The sequence below is a fragment of the Diadema antillarum genome, unplaced genomic scaffold (genome assembly GCF_040938485.1).
Source record: "Diadema antillarum isolate AM-2024a unplaced genomic scaffold, OU_Dant_1.0 seq00000855_RagTag, whole genome shotgun sequence".
In the NCBI taxonomy this organism is placed as follows: Eukaryota; Metazoa; Echinodermata; class Echinoidea; order Diadematoida; family Diadematidae; genus Diadema; species Diadema antillarum.
Genome location: NW_027271726.1, coordinates 291,193 through 308,454, shown reverse-complemented (window position 1 = coordinate 308,454; position 17,262 = coordinate 291,193). Strand labels below are relative to the sequence as shown.

Sequence of the window (17,262 nt, the reverse complement as noted above, 5' to 3'; positions counted from 1 at the left end):
AAATGGCGAAGGAGTAGCATTTTGTAGCAAAATGTACAATATAGGTCAAAAAATCAAGGTCAAAGGTCAAAGAAGTCAAAGGTCAAAATTCTGTGTAGAAGTTTTGAAGCCCTCACCTAGTGCCATCACATAAAGCAAACGGAATCGAAATCGGGTTAGAAATGGCGAAGGAGTAGCATTTTGTAGCAAAATGTACAATACAGGTCAAAAATCAAGGTCAAAGGTCAAAGAAGTCAAAGGTCAAAATTCTGTGTAGAAGTTTTGAAGCCCTCACCTAGTGCCATCACATAAAGCAAAGGGAATCGAAATTGGGTTAGAAATGGCAAAGGAGTAGCATTTTGTAGCAAAATGTACAATATAGGTCAAAGGTCAAGGTCAAAGGTCACGACTGAAATTCTGTGTAGAAGTTTCAAAGCTCCCATGTAGTGCTATCATATAAAGCAAACAGAATCAAAATTGGCTCATAAATGACAGAGAAGTAGCAAATTGAAGATTTTGATCACACACGGACGCACACACGGACGGACACACGGACGGACACACGGACGGACGGACGGACCTCACGGTGATATACTTGTGTGTCTACCCCTTTGTTCTCCCTTTTGTTAAAATAGACACACAAGCAAAAATTTTAGCCACACAAGCCTCACGGAATAAAGGCCATCTATTGTGCACTATTGTTCTCCTAGCCACACAAGCATACTCTCGTTAGCACTGACACACGGACACACGGACACACGGACACACACACGTACGGAGCCCGTTTCATAGTCCCCTGCTCGAACTCGTTTGGCGGGGACAATTAGTTGCCTCTGGCCAGGGTAAACTGTATAGCTTTTATGCCGTGTGCGGGTCTCTGTAATGTAATAAGTTATCCGGTATTTGGAAATATTTCTTTTGTTCTTTTTGTTTGTGTCCCTTGCTTTGTTTCTTGTCTTGACAAGACAAATTAAACTGATTTAGTTAAAAAGTATTCAAGGAGTCACCGTGCACTGTGTTGTGGTTCATGGTAGTCTTCCGTGGGTAATGCCCTTGTGACAAAGAACTTGATTGGACCACTCTGGAACAGTGTAGAGAAAATGACAGGCTAATCATGATGTACAAAATACACAATAATCTTACTCATCTTTCGGCACAGGACTGTAGTATCAAACAGGCTACTCAGCTGACGAGAGCCACGCAACTACATTCCCATCAGATACCATACTCAAGAACTGAATCCCATCGCATTCGTTCTTTCCGAGAATGGTAAAAGGAGCCGGAATTCCCTCTCATTGGAAATTGCTGCAGCGCCATCTGTGGGAGCATTCCGTAACCGACTAACGGTTGAACACAGTGGCTAGTCTTGTTCTTCATATTTGTTATGTGCTTGTAAATATCTGTAAATAAATTGTATTATAATGTAAATAACACAGTCTGCAAGAATCTTCAGATTATTGAAGGAGAGGCAGAAGAACAATGCAAAAAACATGATATAATCACAGAAGAGTTTTTTTTTGGCACTGCAAATGAAGGTAAATTAGTGATGTTTAAGTGAATTGTGGTAAATTGACAGCTAGGTGATCAAGCAATCAAAATAATAAAACATAGGTTGAAAAAGTACACACTAGGCATGCAAATATTATATAGTGTAATGTAAATTTTTTGTCACAATCATGGTTTGATGCTAAGCAGGAAAATTAAGCTATGCAGAAGATTAGATGTTAAAGATTCAGATTTTGATGTTTTACAAAGTGAATTGCTTTTGGCAAGCAAAAATCACAAAAAATTATTAAGGTATAAAAGGAGAAAGTATGGTAAAGATAGACAATCCTGAAGCGTATTGGGATCTTTTAAATAGTAAGGTTCACCAGACTAAAAGTGCAATCAATGTTTCTCTGGGTGAGCTTGTACAACATTTTACGTCTCTAGGAAATGTGAATGAATCTGAGGATCATCCAGTGGAAAGGATGTCTTTAAGTGATGTCAATGTGTCATTACAAGATGATTGTTTGAATGTACCCATTACACTAGAAGAGGTTGAATTAATGATTAATAAATTGACAAATGCCAAAGCTTGTGGTAATGATTTAATAAGATATGAATTTTTGAAAAATAGCCCTTTGGAAATGCGTATGGTAATTGTTGATCTTTTGTTGTTGATCTTCTTGAGTGGTGTATAGGAGTGATTATTCCTTTTTTTTAAAATAAGGGTGAAAATACTAATCCGGATAATTACAGAGGAATTACTTTGTTGAGTTGTATTGGTAAACTGTTCACATCAGTTTTGAATAATAGGCTTTTTAACTTTCTTGATGAGAATTACATGTTAGGTGAAGAACAAATTGGGTTTCGTTCAACTTATGCGACTATTGATCATGTATTTGTTTTGAAGTGTGTTATCAATTTTTATTTACAGAAAAGAAAATGTTTAAATTGTGCTTTTATTGATTACAAAACAAAATTTAATTCAATTGAAAGGAAGTTTTTGTGGTTTAAATTGTTACAAGTAGGTGTGAATGGTAACATTTTAAATGTTGTTAAAAATTTGTATAAAAGTGCTAAGTCTCGCATTTCGGCCAATGGTGTGATGTCTGACTTTTCACTTGTACTGTAGGTGTTAGACAAGGTGAAAATCTCTCACCTCTGTTGTTTGTCATTTACCTTAATGATTTTGAAGAACATATTGCATAATTCTATCCCGGCTTGAAATTGTTGACTGGAAAATTATGTAGTATTTTACAGGGTGAGGAGATGGAGTTTTTTTCAAGGTTGGTTTGCTTGTTGTATGCCGATGACACTATAATTCTGGCAGAAAGCCCTGATGAATTGCAAGTTGCTCTAAATGCAGTACAAGAATATTGTAATAAATGGCACCTACTAGTCAATGCAAGTAAAACTAAAGGCCGTGTCACACCATAACGCGGGCTTGTGGCGAGGAGGTAGTTTCCAGCACGTAGAAGATTTTCAGCGGGCGAACAAGAATGTTTGCAATTTTCAATCATGCCTTGTCATACCGTACGGGGGAACTTCTGCGGCTTGACTTGCAGGGAAACAAATTTACTCCAAGGAGCTCTCCGCAGTTGGTCCGCACCTGACAGTATCTAGCGCGTAGTTGCCCGGAGGTGCTCACGCAAGTCCGATTTAACCGCAGCCAAGTTTTGAGCATGACCAAAATTTTTTCCGGGTGAGTCGCGGGAATGCCCATAGAGGTCCACGCAGAACGCCAGTAGGAGACCCTTAGCGGCAGTACTTCCCAGGCAATTCCTACGCATATACTTCGCAGTCCCGTATGCAGCCAAGATAATGAAATTCTGTGAGATTTCAGTCATTCCATTAGAGGAATTCCTTCACTAAGTTGTCAGCCCCCACGCGACTGGTACAAAGGTCACACAGTATACTCGCAAGTATAACGCGTCCAGCAAGTAAGACACATGCGATGACTCACACAAATCCTTTTCCGCCCTCAGGAATGTCCGGTATGCTAGAAAATCCCTACACGTAACAAGCCCGAGTAGCTTGCCCGGAAAGGTGTGACAGGGCCTAAACACGGTTGCGGGTAAAAAAATATGCGTGCGCACCTCCGGGCGACTACTTTTGAGATACATGCTAGGTACTGTCATGTGCGGATATCTACGGGGACCTCCGGGTAGTCAAAATTGTTCTTTGCAAGTCGCACGCAAGGCTGGTGTGACACGGCCTTAAGATAATGATTTTTACTAGAGGTAAAATCAGGAACATCGCAAATTTTACATATGGTCAGGAAAGAGTAGAAGTGGTCTACAACTTTGTTTATCTTGGCGTACAATTCAATTATAATGGTTCTTTCAAAAACGCAATCTCGAGGCAAGTAGTGCAGGCCACAGAAAGCTCTTTATCAGTATGATGACTAAAGCGAAGCAAATGCAGCTGTCAGTTGATATTCAATGTCACTTATTTGACCATTTGACATTGCCTATCTTATTGTATGTTAGTGAAGTCTGGGGATATGAAGACGTAAAGCAAATTGAAGTTTTCATAGGAAATTCCTTAGAACTTTGCGGGAGTAGGTGATTAATGCCCCTACTCCCGCAACCCAGATTCCTATGAAAAAGAATTGAACCAGGGTTGATAGTGTGTGTGTGTGTGTGTGTGTGTGTGTGTGTGTGTGTGTGTGTGTGTGTGTGTGTGTGTGTGTGTAGTACCTTGTGAGTACCTTGTGAGTTTGACTGCTTCACAATTGTGGAAGAAGTTCACTCTGCAAGATTTTCAACGCCTTGTCGGGTACAAACACAACTTTTGTCTTCCATAACTACACCTGTAGATAGTTATACATACATTAAATACTGTGGAAGTAGTTAGGGTTAGGGTAAGGGATTGACACTGAGTGGTAATGCGGCACATACTTACAACGAACCAAGTAAATCAGACTTTTAAGCATACTTGTCGAAGAGTGAGGCTTAATGAAACTACTACAGTATTTTGTTCCTTTTTTAGTGTCATCACTGAGAAATAAATAGGTCAGGTAGGCAACTTCATAATTTGATGTAATGAGGGCAAATGAGGTGTTTGTCATCAGACTTCATTCTAAAATCATCCAAGTAGGGGACGTGTAGAAATATAGATAAAAGATGTCTTCGAGAAATTCACATTTCGTTCTCATCATTCCTCTTTCAGTTAGAGAAAGTAACACAAGGCACTGGATTCTTACTCTGCTGGGTGTTAAAGTCTGCAAAGTTCCAGACCAATTCTCCGATCAAGAAATCCTGACGAAGCTTGTTGAAGACTGCTTGGTAGCCTGCCATCATATCCACTTGGTATTCCTCAGTGAACATGACTGCTGGAGACTTGGGTCAAAGGTTAAAAAAGAATCAACAGAATGAACTATTAGCTCTGTCATTTATGGTGACACCACATTTACTCCGGTCCTATTTTCTCCAGGGACTTAGGGCTATAGGGTTAGGGTTGTGATAGGGTTTTAGGTTTACTTTGATGTGAGGATTAGGATTAGGGTTAGGGTTATGTTTGTGGGCAAAATATACGTTTTGGCTTTGCATGCTTATATTTCTTGGGAGATATTGTGGGAGGAGCAAATGTCACGAAACCGTTGTTTAGTAAAGATGTGACAGGGCTGTACCAGGATGGTGCACAACAACAAAACGAACAAAAAGCGAACATGCCGATCGCGTTGAGTTTTGATACTTGACATCATTTTTGTCACCTCAAACTCATTAAAGACAATCTTCATTCATTAGACTTCATGTCTATGTTATCTATATTGACATACACAATTTACAACTTACCGAAAACAAAGATTATATGCAGCATGTGCGAACAGTACATCAGAAGTTCACTGACGGCCATTTCGAATAATCGGGAGTTCACTTGATCGGAGCTGCACTAAAGTGCAGCTCCAATCGTGAACTCCCGATGTACCATTCGCACACGCTGCATTTCATCTTTGTTTTCTGTAAGTTGTAAATTGTGTATGTCAATATTGATAACATAGACATGAAGTCTAATCAATGAGGGTGACAAAAATGATGTCAAGTATCAAAACTCAACGCGATCAGCATGTTCACTTTGTGTTCCCTTTGTTGTTGTGCACCATCCTGGTACAGCCCTGTCGCGTTTTTACAGCGACTGGGCTGTGTATAGTTTAGCAAGGGGCTTACATTTTCATTATCCTCTCCAGCTTCTCCTAATTGTTTTTCTTCATGAAGATTTCATTTAGAATTCTGTAATCCTAGCTAGCATCAGTCCTACTTTGAGAATATCATTGAAGATACACTTGCGAGGAAAGCAAGTACAACTTAGGGAAAAATGAGGGAATTAAAAAAAAAAATAATGCAAATATATAATGAGAAAGGACTAAAATGAGGTGGGGAGGGGTAAGAGAAGCTTTCTGTAGAGTTAATGCAAGTGGCTCCATTAAAAATACGCCTTTCTGATAGTTCCGGAATCAAACAAAATGTTGAAAAACTAGAAGAGTGTAAATCTTTATGTCTACCTGATGAAACCCACTGATAGTTCCTGCCCCGTACTCTGTCTGGATGACTGGCTTGTCGTAGTAAGAGTGCCACGAAGTCAAGTACTCATTGACCTGTAAGTATACTACTTCCAGGTGACCATAATGATTGTACCAGGAGAAGTAGCTGTTGAGGCACAGCACATCCACAAACTTGGCCTGGTAGTGGATGACAAGGGAAACACACAAAATGTTCACTGGAACAAAGGACTTCCAACTACAGGAGTACCATGTATTAATCAGTGCAATAAAAAGGCTGTTTAAGATATCATTTAGGTATTGATGTCTGTTACAATCATCAACAAAGAAGAGGTCAAAGTATAAACTTATTATAATGTAATTTTGCAGTGTTCTTATTAAGGGAATCCATGTATTTTCATTAGAAGTTGACACATCTCAGTGTCATATTATTCTGCCTTTTTTTTTTTTAAATGGAGTTTTTCTCGTAACACACACAGAATCTTACAGAAAATATTGGACCAATGACTTTTGAGGCTGCTGATGTTACCAATTCTAATATGACTTGTTGTGACCACATTCAACTTTGGTACTAAATATTCCCCTTGAACCGAGTGACAACTTAGTCCAACAGAAGAAATAACATGTACACATTCATGATTTATGTGTTCATATGTTTATGCAAACTAATATGAAACCATTCATAAGTGCAACAAGTATTTTGTAAAGACCACACACAGGGAGAGATAATGTATGAATGCAACAGATTCACCTATAAACACCAGGCCTATACACACAACAACAAAAAAAAAAACCTTTTCTCAAATGTAAATACTGTAAAACCAGAATCATTCAAGACATGAAACTTTCATGAACTGGCAACCATGAAAAAATTATGAGTGTACTATATGCACTAGTAACACACTGCTGGTCGATATAAAACACACAACAAAACTGAATGTGCACTACTAGTAGCTGACTTCACAAAGGCTCAGCCTGACCTAAGTCAAGCTGTGTCAAAATGCATACATATATGCATTTTGTTAGCAAGAACTCGCACGTGCATTTTACTTTCACAAATCTTTGCTCCTCACAAAATTTGCAATAGTTTCATGGAAGTGAAAATTTCTGATTTTACAGTAGTCATTGTATCAAGTCCAGGCGATGTCAAGAAAAAAAAATTGACTTTTTATTGAAAAAGAAAATATCAAACCAGCAAAACTGTTGATTTTAGAATATGTGAATTTCAGTTTTTCTCTCAAATATAAACACGTCGAAATGAAATGACTCACAGCATGATCCTTGTCTGGTGTGTGATCATTGGCAACAAAGGTCACAGGTCGATGCGGGTCCAACTCACGGGTGAAAGCAATGACATTTCTTCAAGAGAAAGCCAGAAAAATGAGTTCTAAGATTCTACACATCTGTGGAAAGAACACTCAAGTGTTGATTTTAACTTACATCATTACTTTAACTTGCAGCCTTGCACATATATGCATTATTGTGACATTTCGTTATCATGTTGATTGTTAAAGCCAATATGCTGATGACTAAGAATGGTGCATTAGGCATAATTGACCCCTTTTCCCCTCCAGCCAGCCTCCTTTATCAATGGATCATTATGATTTCTATGCATAATTTTTGGTACAACCCTGCTTTGAGCAAGGGAAGGAATATAAGGAATTCATCACCATACTATCCCATTTACCCACATAGGCCTGAATTCACAAAGGTGGTACAAATGAAGCCATGGTTTAAACCATGGACAAAAACCATGGAGCGCCAAGTGTTGCATGGAATATTTCGTTAGGAAATTGGTCATTTCGTTGACAAAATGACCACTTCTTTAACGAAATGTTCATTTAGTTACAAGATTTTGTCATTTTGTCACATAATAATCATTTCATAGACGAAATGACTGATTTCATAACGAAATATTCCATGTGACGCTTGGCGCTCCATAGTTTTTGTCCATGGTTTAAACTATGGTTTCATTTGTACCATCTTCGTGAATTCGGGTCATAGTGTCTGTAAATGATGGAAAATAAGTCTATAAATGATGGAAAATAACCACTGCCATTGCCATTGCTATGCACATATACACACTGTGAGTACTGTAAATTAGGAAAAATGGCAAAAGTAGTGTAGCAATTAATAACATGACTTAACACACACATACAATGTGAACAGTGTGAAATTGAAAGACCTTCCATGAAATTACTATAATAAAATATTCTATGTGAGTGAAGCGTTTAAAACACGGTTCAGTACAACCATTGTTCTTCTGATCAAGAGCACTCACTCAAAGTAAGGTCCAGATGGGGCGAGAGTGGTGAATGGCTCATTGGCCACTGACCACATGACCACAGATGGCCGATTCTTATCTCGCCTGACCAGTTCGGCCATGACTTGACGATGGTGCTCCAAAGTTTCATTCACAAAGTTGTCTTTCCTGGTAGCAGAGTGGTTTCAAAAAGATTGTTTTTAATATTTGTCAGAGCAGAATTCCTTGTGCAGTAGCAGAATGAGACAACAGAATTTGAACACCTCCTTCCCCTGCCAAGACAAATTCAATGTGATTTGCAATATTTGCAGGAGAAAATATGGCCTCTTATTTAAGAAGAAAATATATCATGCCAGAAAAACTGTTGACATAAGAAAATGTGGATTTCAGTTTTTCTCTAAAATATCACATGTTAAAGTGATGTGTTACATTATTTTACCAGCATACCTGAAATATGCTAGGGAACACTGAAATCTTGTACTACTTCCTCTTGGAGTTTGAGGTGCAGTACACTCATTTTCAATTCAATTCCATTCAATTTTATTTATTCTACATGCTAAAAATATGTAAGAAACACAAGTACATGGACATAACATACTGGACATTATGTTTACATTAAAAACAACGGAATAATGCAAAAAGATATACTTAGCATGTGTTGGAATAAAAAAAAGACCATAAACAACTTTTTGAGAGTACATGTATATCTATACCATCAGAAATCATATAAATGCAAAATTGCAAGTAAGAAAGGACAAATACACACAAAAGACAACAAAACAAAACAAAAAGGCAAATATCCCAAGAATTATTCAGCTGCACTTTGGATTAAGAACATTCTATATTTACATTTAAAAGATGAGAGTGAAGGACATTCTTTGATAGTAGCAGGTAACTCATTCCACCCCTTAGCTCCAATATATTTAATTCTAGTCTTTGAAAACTTATTTTGGTAAAAGGGTAAACATATGTTATTTTCACATTTTATATGTTCATGAATAAATCATGAGACCATCCTTTTGCTTGTATAACATGATCAGGCAAATTTCCTGAACATTGTTGAGCTATTCTTTTTTCTTTTTCTCATTTTTTTTTGATAAAGCAAAATTTCTGACGAAACTGTCAAAACTTACAAGTGCATTCCAACAGCTGGGCTTTCGTCAATGACCACAATGCCGTGTCTGTCACACAAGTCCATAATTTCCTCTGAGTACGGATAGTGGCTTGTCCGGAAGCCATTGACCCCAAGCCATTTCAATAGATTGATGTCCTTAATGATGAGGGGGTAATCCACACCCTTGCCACGGATCTGTTTTATGTGAAGAACAACCACAGAAAAAACCATACATATAAATGATAACAGATGTTATGTGACTATTGGGTGTGTTTTTTTTTTCAGGATCTCTTGTAAGACTGCATTTTAGTTTCTGCGAACTATTACTCTTTTTTTTTTCATGAGGCTAACTTTCATAAACATTGCAGTTTAGAAGAAAGACAGTATCCTTTTACAAACCATGATTTGCAAAATATTATCTAGATATCTCATGAGACAGAATAGAATGAAATATTAGTAATAGTATCTATCTAACTGTATACTAATTCACTTAAAATTCTGTTACACCACTATATATGACAAAAACTAGATATATCGCTACGGCGACTGATATGCCTCCGCCATAATGCATGGTTCTCCTAATGGGTGTATAGTACAATGTCTTGACAATGTGTGATGACAGTTTCACACAATTGGCAAAATATTAAAATGACAGGTTTGACACAAATGTGCTGAATGTTCACTTTCCTAGAACTAGGTTCAATTGGATGAATGATTAAAATGTCAGAGTGCAGGGGTGGTATTCTGAGGTCGTAATTAAGTCTGTAATTAACTTCGTGATTAAGTCGTGAAGTTAATAGGCCCTTAATCAAGGGCAAAATCAGTATTCTGAGGACGTAATTAAGGTATGATTAAGTCCCCTGTAATTATCTTAGGTCCCTCCCATCTAATTGTTATTCCATCCAATCAGACGCGTTGTTAGAAGCCAAAATGATGATTACACGCGCAAATATGCCCTCCATGCGCGCTCCTCCATGCCCTTTGTAACTACAACCCAAGAGCTCCATGCGCACACTCCGGTATTTGATTACAACCCCTCACCTACGCACGCGAAGATCTCAACCTCTTTGCTCACATAAAATGACAAAATTCCTCGAAGATCGGCTATATTTCTTTTTTTCTCTGAATTCTACGGATACCAAGATAACAAGATTCAACCGCTCCTCGGTTACCGAAGACGGTAAGCATCGTTGTGGCCGAGAAAACACGATGTAATGCGTGATATCGGAGAAGTTAATGACACTCTTTGGTATCATTAAGTTTTCCATTAACTTTCATACTTAATTACACCCTCAGAATACCGATTCGTAATTAACTCTGTGATTAAGTCCTCTCAGAGGTGCACGCGCATTGATACGCGCAAACGCGTAGGTCCTTCCCGCCAAAACGCTTGTTGCTATGGTAGTTAATATACCCCCTACTTAATCATGCTCTCAGAATACCAATTCGGTAATTAAGTGCTAATCAGACACTTAATTAGCTCTCAGAATACGGCCCCAGGTATTTGGGGAACTGATGATTTTTACTTGACTTTTGACCCTTTTATAAGTTTATGCATTGAGTAATTTTCAAGGTATTGAGAAAAAGTATAATTTCAGTATCAAATGGGAAAATAGCATTATCTAAACCTTTCGTTTGACCTTTGACCTCACAGTTCCACAGAGAATCACTGTTAGGTAGAACATGCATAAATATGTAAGTTTCATGATGATACCTTGAGTTACTTTCGAGATATGGAGGAAAAAGTGCAATTTAGCACTTTCACTTGACCTTTTACCTTTTGACCTTTGACCTTTTGGCAAGAAACTTCCCCAAAAATATATATTGGGTAATACATGCCATACATCAAGTTTAAAAAAAAAAACCTTCAGGCATATTGCATTTTAAGGAAAGTAGTGATATTTTGAGGAGTTGACTTTGACCTTTGACCCCCCCTGACCTTTGACCCATGACCCCCAACTTCCCTAGATAATCACTGCCCATCGGTACAAGCATATATACTAAGTTCCATGAAGATACCTTGAACCATTTGCGAGATATGGAGAAAAACATGCAATTTCAATTTTTTTTTTCACAAAATAACCTGTGACCTTTGACCCTGTCACCCTAAAATCCACACAAAGTATTATCCCCCAAGGATATACCCTCATACCAAGTTTGATGTAAAACCACCACACGGTTCTTGAGATATCAACAAAAACAAAACGGGACGGATGGACGGACGGACGACCCGAAAACATAATGCCTCCGGCCACTTCGTTGCGGAGGCATAAAAAGGGTCACATGTAGTCTTCTTGACACACTTTCATCTCTGCAAAGTTTGAAATGTTCCAGTGATGACTTCTTACATCTGCATCCTCGTGTTTATTCACTCCATGGAAGTAGAACTGCTGGTCATTGATGAAGAATTGTTTGTTGGTCACACGCACTGTTCTGATGCCAAATGGTATTCGATATATATCTGCCTCCCCTTCATAGAAGACCGTGACCTGTAAAAAGTAAAGAATGATGACTACATACTTTCTTACGTTTTCTAGAATCATTTGCATTACAGAAAGAATGCAAAATATTGATTTTACAACTATTTATTCTTATTGTACTCACAATTCCAGTCAAATTTGTAAATATACATCTGAGTGTGTACTGAATAGTTTTTGTCATTTGTTTGTTGCAAAATTTTTAACATTAGCTTCCTATTCCCATAAATATTTCATAAGCATACAAAAATAACCATGAAAAAGATCTGTAATGTAAAGACTACTATCCTTTAGATGTCAAACTATAGTGAGTATATATATACTTGACATGCTGATATGCTTGAATGTTGACTGTAGCAGAAGCAATTTTATCAATCACTAGCATGCGGACAATTGCGAGCACAAATGCACATTTACATGCAATGCTAAAATTTGTCATTCCAGGATAATTTCATGTGCATTCAGTTATAATGTTTATTATTGGAAATCTGTAGGAAAGGTTACAAAAAGTGACTACAAGATGCAACGGACATACAATGTCTCTTTATCATTGTAATATTCAAGATGGAAAATCAATGTGAACTAATTCTTGTTCATCATATTTGATATATTTTAGTCTCTTTCATCTAGTTATTGAAGAATCAAAGCGAGAGAGAAACAAAAAATTGATCACCAAAAATATGAAGAATACATCTCCATCATGAAGTGTGCTCCTCATCTTGATAAATACCGTACCTTGAGTGTGTACAGGTAGGCTGATTCATTTCTCATGGTGTACGGCCACCAAAGCTTTGCATTTGGAACATTCAGTGCAGCAACCAGCTCCTTGCTGAATCCTACTTGGGCGCCATCTTCCTCAAGCAAATCCACGAGAGCGGTTACCTTGGAAGAGTTGACTCCTCCAACTGTGACATTGTACTGCACCAATCCTATGAAAAGGCATAGGGTTATTTGAAGGGGAATGATACCCAGACATACAAGTAACAATGCGGATTGAGCAAATGCAGCAATATTAGAAGAATGCATGGAAAGTTTGAGGAAAATCACACAATCCATTCAAAAGTTTCTGTGTCACCATCACTGGCTAAGATGACTACAATAGTTTGTGATGTCACTGCAGGAACACAATCTAAACAAAATATAAAGAGACTTGCACAAAAAGTCACTTTTAGTGAAAAATACACTGATTTATTAACCTTGACATTTAAAAGTTAGCAGTTATAGCATTACAGTTATAGCATTTCCCCCTGCATTCTGAAAATGGTAAGTAAAACGTTCTTTCATTCTGCCAGAAAAATGGAAACATATTTCTTTACTTTGTGTGACCTCGCAAAATTAATCAAAACAGAACATGCACACTTACACAGGACTTGTACAATTCTGAAAAATTATCAATTTCCTGAACATAGGATCATGAGCATGAGTAATAACCAGAAAATAGGCAGCAATTCCAAAATGTCCACTTTTGAACTCAAATTAATGGATATCTTATATCTCTACCATTTCTTCTATATACATGGAATTGCACTGTAAAGGTATTTGTCACCAATAACTGAATAACTGTGAAAGGAAGTTGGCAACCACAAGTATTTCTGTAAGATTCTTTTTTAAAATTTATTAGACTATACCTTTAAGACCTATCACAGTTGTGTTGATAGAGATGTCATCTATATATGCCTTGGGTGTGGTATACAGTTTGACTGGTCTTTGAAGTCCAGCATAGTTGAAGAAATCAAACTGGTAGGACTGCTCAAAGTAATTTGGTGGATACCTGAAGGTGAGAATCATAAAACAACATTATCAGACACTGAAACAAAATGTGGCTGAGTTCAGGGTAAATTGATTCTCTGAAGACATAAACTTAGCATTAATTTGACATCTAATGAGTGGTGTGGCTTTGTAGCTCAATATGTTGCCTATACTTTCAGTTGAATGAAGCAAATATGTGATCAACATCTGAACAGCTGCATGAGTTTTTAAGACTTTCACAAGTGTGGTCACTGACGTTCTTTCCGAAATCCCTTGAGCATTCTGTTAGATTAAACGCTTTACAGATGATTTAAGATGTACCAGTGGTATTTGAGTATACTAGCACCATTAAATCAACAAAAACAAAACAAAACAAAACAAAACAAAACAAAACAAAACAAAACAAAACAAAACAAAACAAAACAAAACAAAATAGACTAAGACTGAGGAAATAAAGGACAATGTTATGGAAGCAATGTCGTAACCATCACAGATGTACATGAAAAAAGAAACACACACGCACACACACATGCACACACAATGCCTGATCTAAATTTGTATTTCTAAAAGGATTTAAAACCGACGCAAGATGTCTTAAATGAATTAGGATATTGAAAATGCATTAGGCTCACCAAACAACAATTACACCATTGTTCTCGAGATTATCACCATATAGTAACAATACCACTTACCTCATGTTGCTTATTATATCATGCTCTACAGATCATGAAATCTAAAAAATCTAATCTAAATCTCAATTTTAGTATTGGGGTAACTTACATCTTTGTATCATTAAAGTACGTGATGACCCCAGGAGGAAGTGTGTGTGGTGTGAGGGTATTATTCACTGCCACTGTGACTCTGTTGGGTGTTTCAAACTGTATGTATGGGGTCACCTCAGCCTCAAAGGGTAGATGTCCTCCTGAATGCCTCGTTACTTCTTGTGAGTTCACCCACTGCATCCAGGCAAAGTTAGGTGATCAAAGATGCATTCAGAAGAATGATATACAAAGCATGAGATATTGTGTATCTGGGCAAGACAGAAACAGCAATGCCTTTTGCATTGAGATATATATCAATGTTTGTTTGTTTTTTTACTGATTGATCACAATTCTTATGAGCTGTAAGCAATGGCCTGTTTTCTGAGAGACAATAATACTAATTCAACGGATATAAGAAGGACAGGGAGGGGGGAGCAAGATAAACGAGGAATATGTTCTCCTCTCAACAAAATCTTCCTACTGAAGAAATCAAGAAGTAGTGAATCAAAAGACTTATCTATTGACCATCACGCTACTCATCAAACGGTATTGAAAATAGGGGAATATAGTTGTTTCAATATAATCTTTTGAAAAATGTCATTGTCAATAGCTGACAGGAAACTCCATTCGACAGATGAGTGGTGAATTAAAGCAAATGAAGACACAGTGAAATACAATGTTTCATGCTTTTACAACACATAAAGTTCAAGACAAGCTTACCACTATAGCATTGTAGTGGGCCCCCTCAAAACGCAGAACTATTCTTTGTTTGCTGTTAATCCACGTCTTTGGTGCATGAAACTCCTTGTCATACCAAACCCATCCTACAAAGTCTCTCAGCATCCTATCCTGGGTGATGTCGTTGAAGCTAGAAGGAACTGGCATGTCGATCACTGCACCAGTCTACAGGTGGAAGACAGGCCAAATCAGGAACATTATAGTACACTTTCTTTATTCATTTTTTTTTTTCACTTGGATTTTATATTTGGGTGCTACTTGCACACACACACACAAAAGGAATATATTCAGATATCAAGTCTGCACGACCCCCAACATGATTGTGCCAATTTGTGGCCTGAACCCTTAGGACCTCCTGCATGTACTGGTACATAGCACGCACACAGTACATGAACAAGTTGTATGATAAATACCTGGGTACTGTAAATTTACTGCATAATCACAAGTTTAATTACTCGCAAAATTGCCTGGAGGTCCTGACTCCTAGAATTTGTGAAATGTCAGACCCGTAATGGATGCTAAGTATGTTAATTAATTATAAACATCCTAGGAAATGCATGTTTGATTGAATACTGCATAAGCTGCCTGCTATTTTCGTGAGGGTTAAAATTTTCGCGAATTACGCGAATCACAGCTGGATCATGAATTAAAAAAAAATGCAAACCTAATAATAATGCATTTTTATGTTAGTGTCAGTGTAAATTCGCAAAAACAACATCTCATGAAAATGCATGTCTTTGACCTCCTCATTCACGAGAATATCTGAAGTTGTGTATGTAAAAATGTTATTATTAAACAGCTTATACATATACAGTACTGTATAAATGAAATTGTATTTAATCAGACCTCCAACTGTACACTTTAAATAGACTAGAGCTAGTGCATTCTAACTTTTATTTAGTTAAATCATAATGAGCAATTTATTGGGACAACTGTGTGGGCCACAACTCAGTATTATTGACATTGCCATTTTTACCAGTTCTAATTCTTGCTGTGATTTTTTTTTTTTTTGTTCTCTCACGGACTGAGCCAGGTTACTTAAAGTCTATCTATCCTGCCGATCCTTATTTCATTCAGGATAATAAGCTCTCCATGTCACCTTTGCGAGTGGTTGTGACCACCACTGGCCGTCAAAACCCGCCGATCTGCCTGGTGAATCGTCTGCTCGGAAATTCCACAGGCCATCCAGGGGCCACACTTCCCGCGACTCCGATGCACGGACGGATAACATGCCACTTTTTACTTCCGACTTGCCTTGTACCGTGACCGAAAACAGGGACATCATTACGATCATCGCTGTGCTAAAACCCGTCATGATTGGTGAAGGGGGCTTGGTTCATCAAAACAGAACAAGATTGGAAGAACCAGGGAGGTCCCTGGAAGAACCAAGCAAAAATTTTCTTGCACTGGCCACTGCACTGCACTGCAGAAAGTAGCCACTAGCCACTAGCTGTGATATGCAGTCACATAGTACAGTAGTCACATGATTATACGCAGTCATCAGGGGTCACATGATAGATCACGTGTGTACACAATGTCACGCATTGCTCGAAGCGTTTTTACTCGTTTTGCATTATTTTGTTTATCGTGATTGTACTCTCATATACCCCGAGAGGGATAGAAAGAATCAATAAAAATCTCACAGTCTTACTTATGACAGTATCCTTCAAAAACCAATCAACTATAAATCATTTATTGTAAGGTGATGTAACTGCAACAAACAACGATTACAAAACCTCTTATACAAGTCCACCTTCATATACAATAGTACAGTGCTTATAGAGCGTATATCACTACCGTAGTGTCTCTGAAAATGGAAAAAAAAATGTCCTGTACAATGTATGTAGAGTACTGTAGATGGAAACCAAAACCCATTCATAACACTTTTTAAACAGAAATATCTGTTTCCACATAATAATACATGTGGATTGAGTGAATGCAGCAATATCATCGAACACTAATTCACTGAAAGTTTGAGGTCAAACAGACAATCCGTTCAAAAGTTAAATGAATTTTTAGAATTTCACTGCGCAGCTACTGCTGGATTAGAAGACTACCACAGCTTATGATGTCACGTGCGTAGAAAGATAAAAGGAAAATATAAAGAAAATTCTCACAAAATTTAATAAAAAAAAAACGTATACATTCCCTCAACATGTCACTGACATATATAGATTATGTTTATTTAGGGTAAT

General features: G+C 37.6%; 1 protein-coding gene across 1 annotated transcript in view; it reads right to left on the bottom strand.

Moving 5' to 3' along the window:
* The window catches only part of LOC139740477 (beta-glucuronidase-like), a 28,532-nt gene extending 12,183 nt beyond the window's left edge, over positions 1-16,349 (bottom strand). The window contains exons 1-11 of the mRNA XM_071651072.1: positions 16,167-16,349; positions 15,050-15,232; positions 14,349-14,524; positions 13,448-13,590; positions 12,555-12,748; positions 11,691-11,831; positions 9,362-9,537; positions 8,247-8,396; positions 7,237-7,324; positions 5,969-6,145; positions 4,670-4,805 (exon numbers count right to left, since the gene is read on the bottom strand). Coding sequence (XP_071507173.1) covers positions 4,670-4,805; positions 5,969-6,145; positions 7,237-7,324; positions 8,247-8,396; positions 9,362-9,537; positions 11,691-11,831; positions 12,555-12,748; positions 13,448-13,590; positions 14,349-14,524; positions 15,050-15,232; positions 16,167-16,349 — 1,747 coding nt within the window. The remainder of the gene's footprint in view (positions 1-4,669; positions 4,806-5,968; positions 6,146-7,236; positions 7,325-8,246; positions 8,397-9,361; positions 9,538-11,690; positions 11,832-12,554; positions 12,749-13,447; positions 13,591-14,348; positions 14,525-15,049; positions 15,233-16,166) is intronic.
* Between the last annotated feature and the right edge of the window lie 913 nt (positions 16,350-17,262).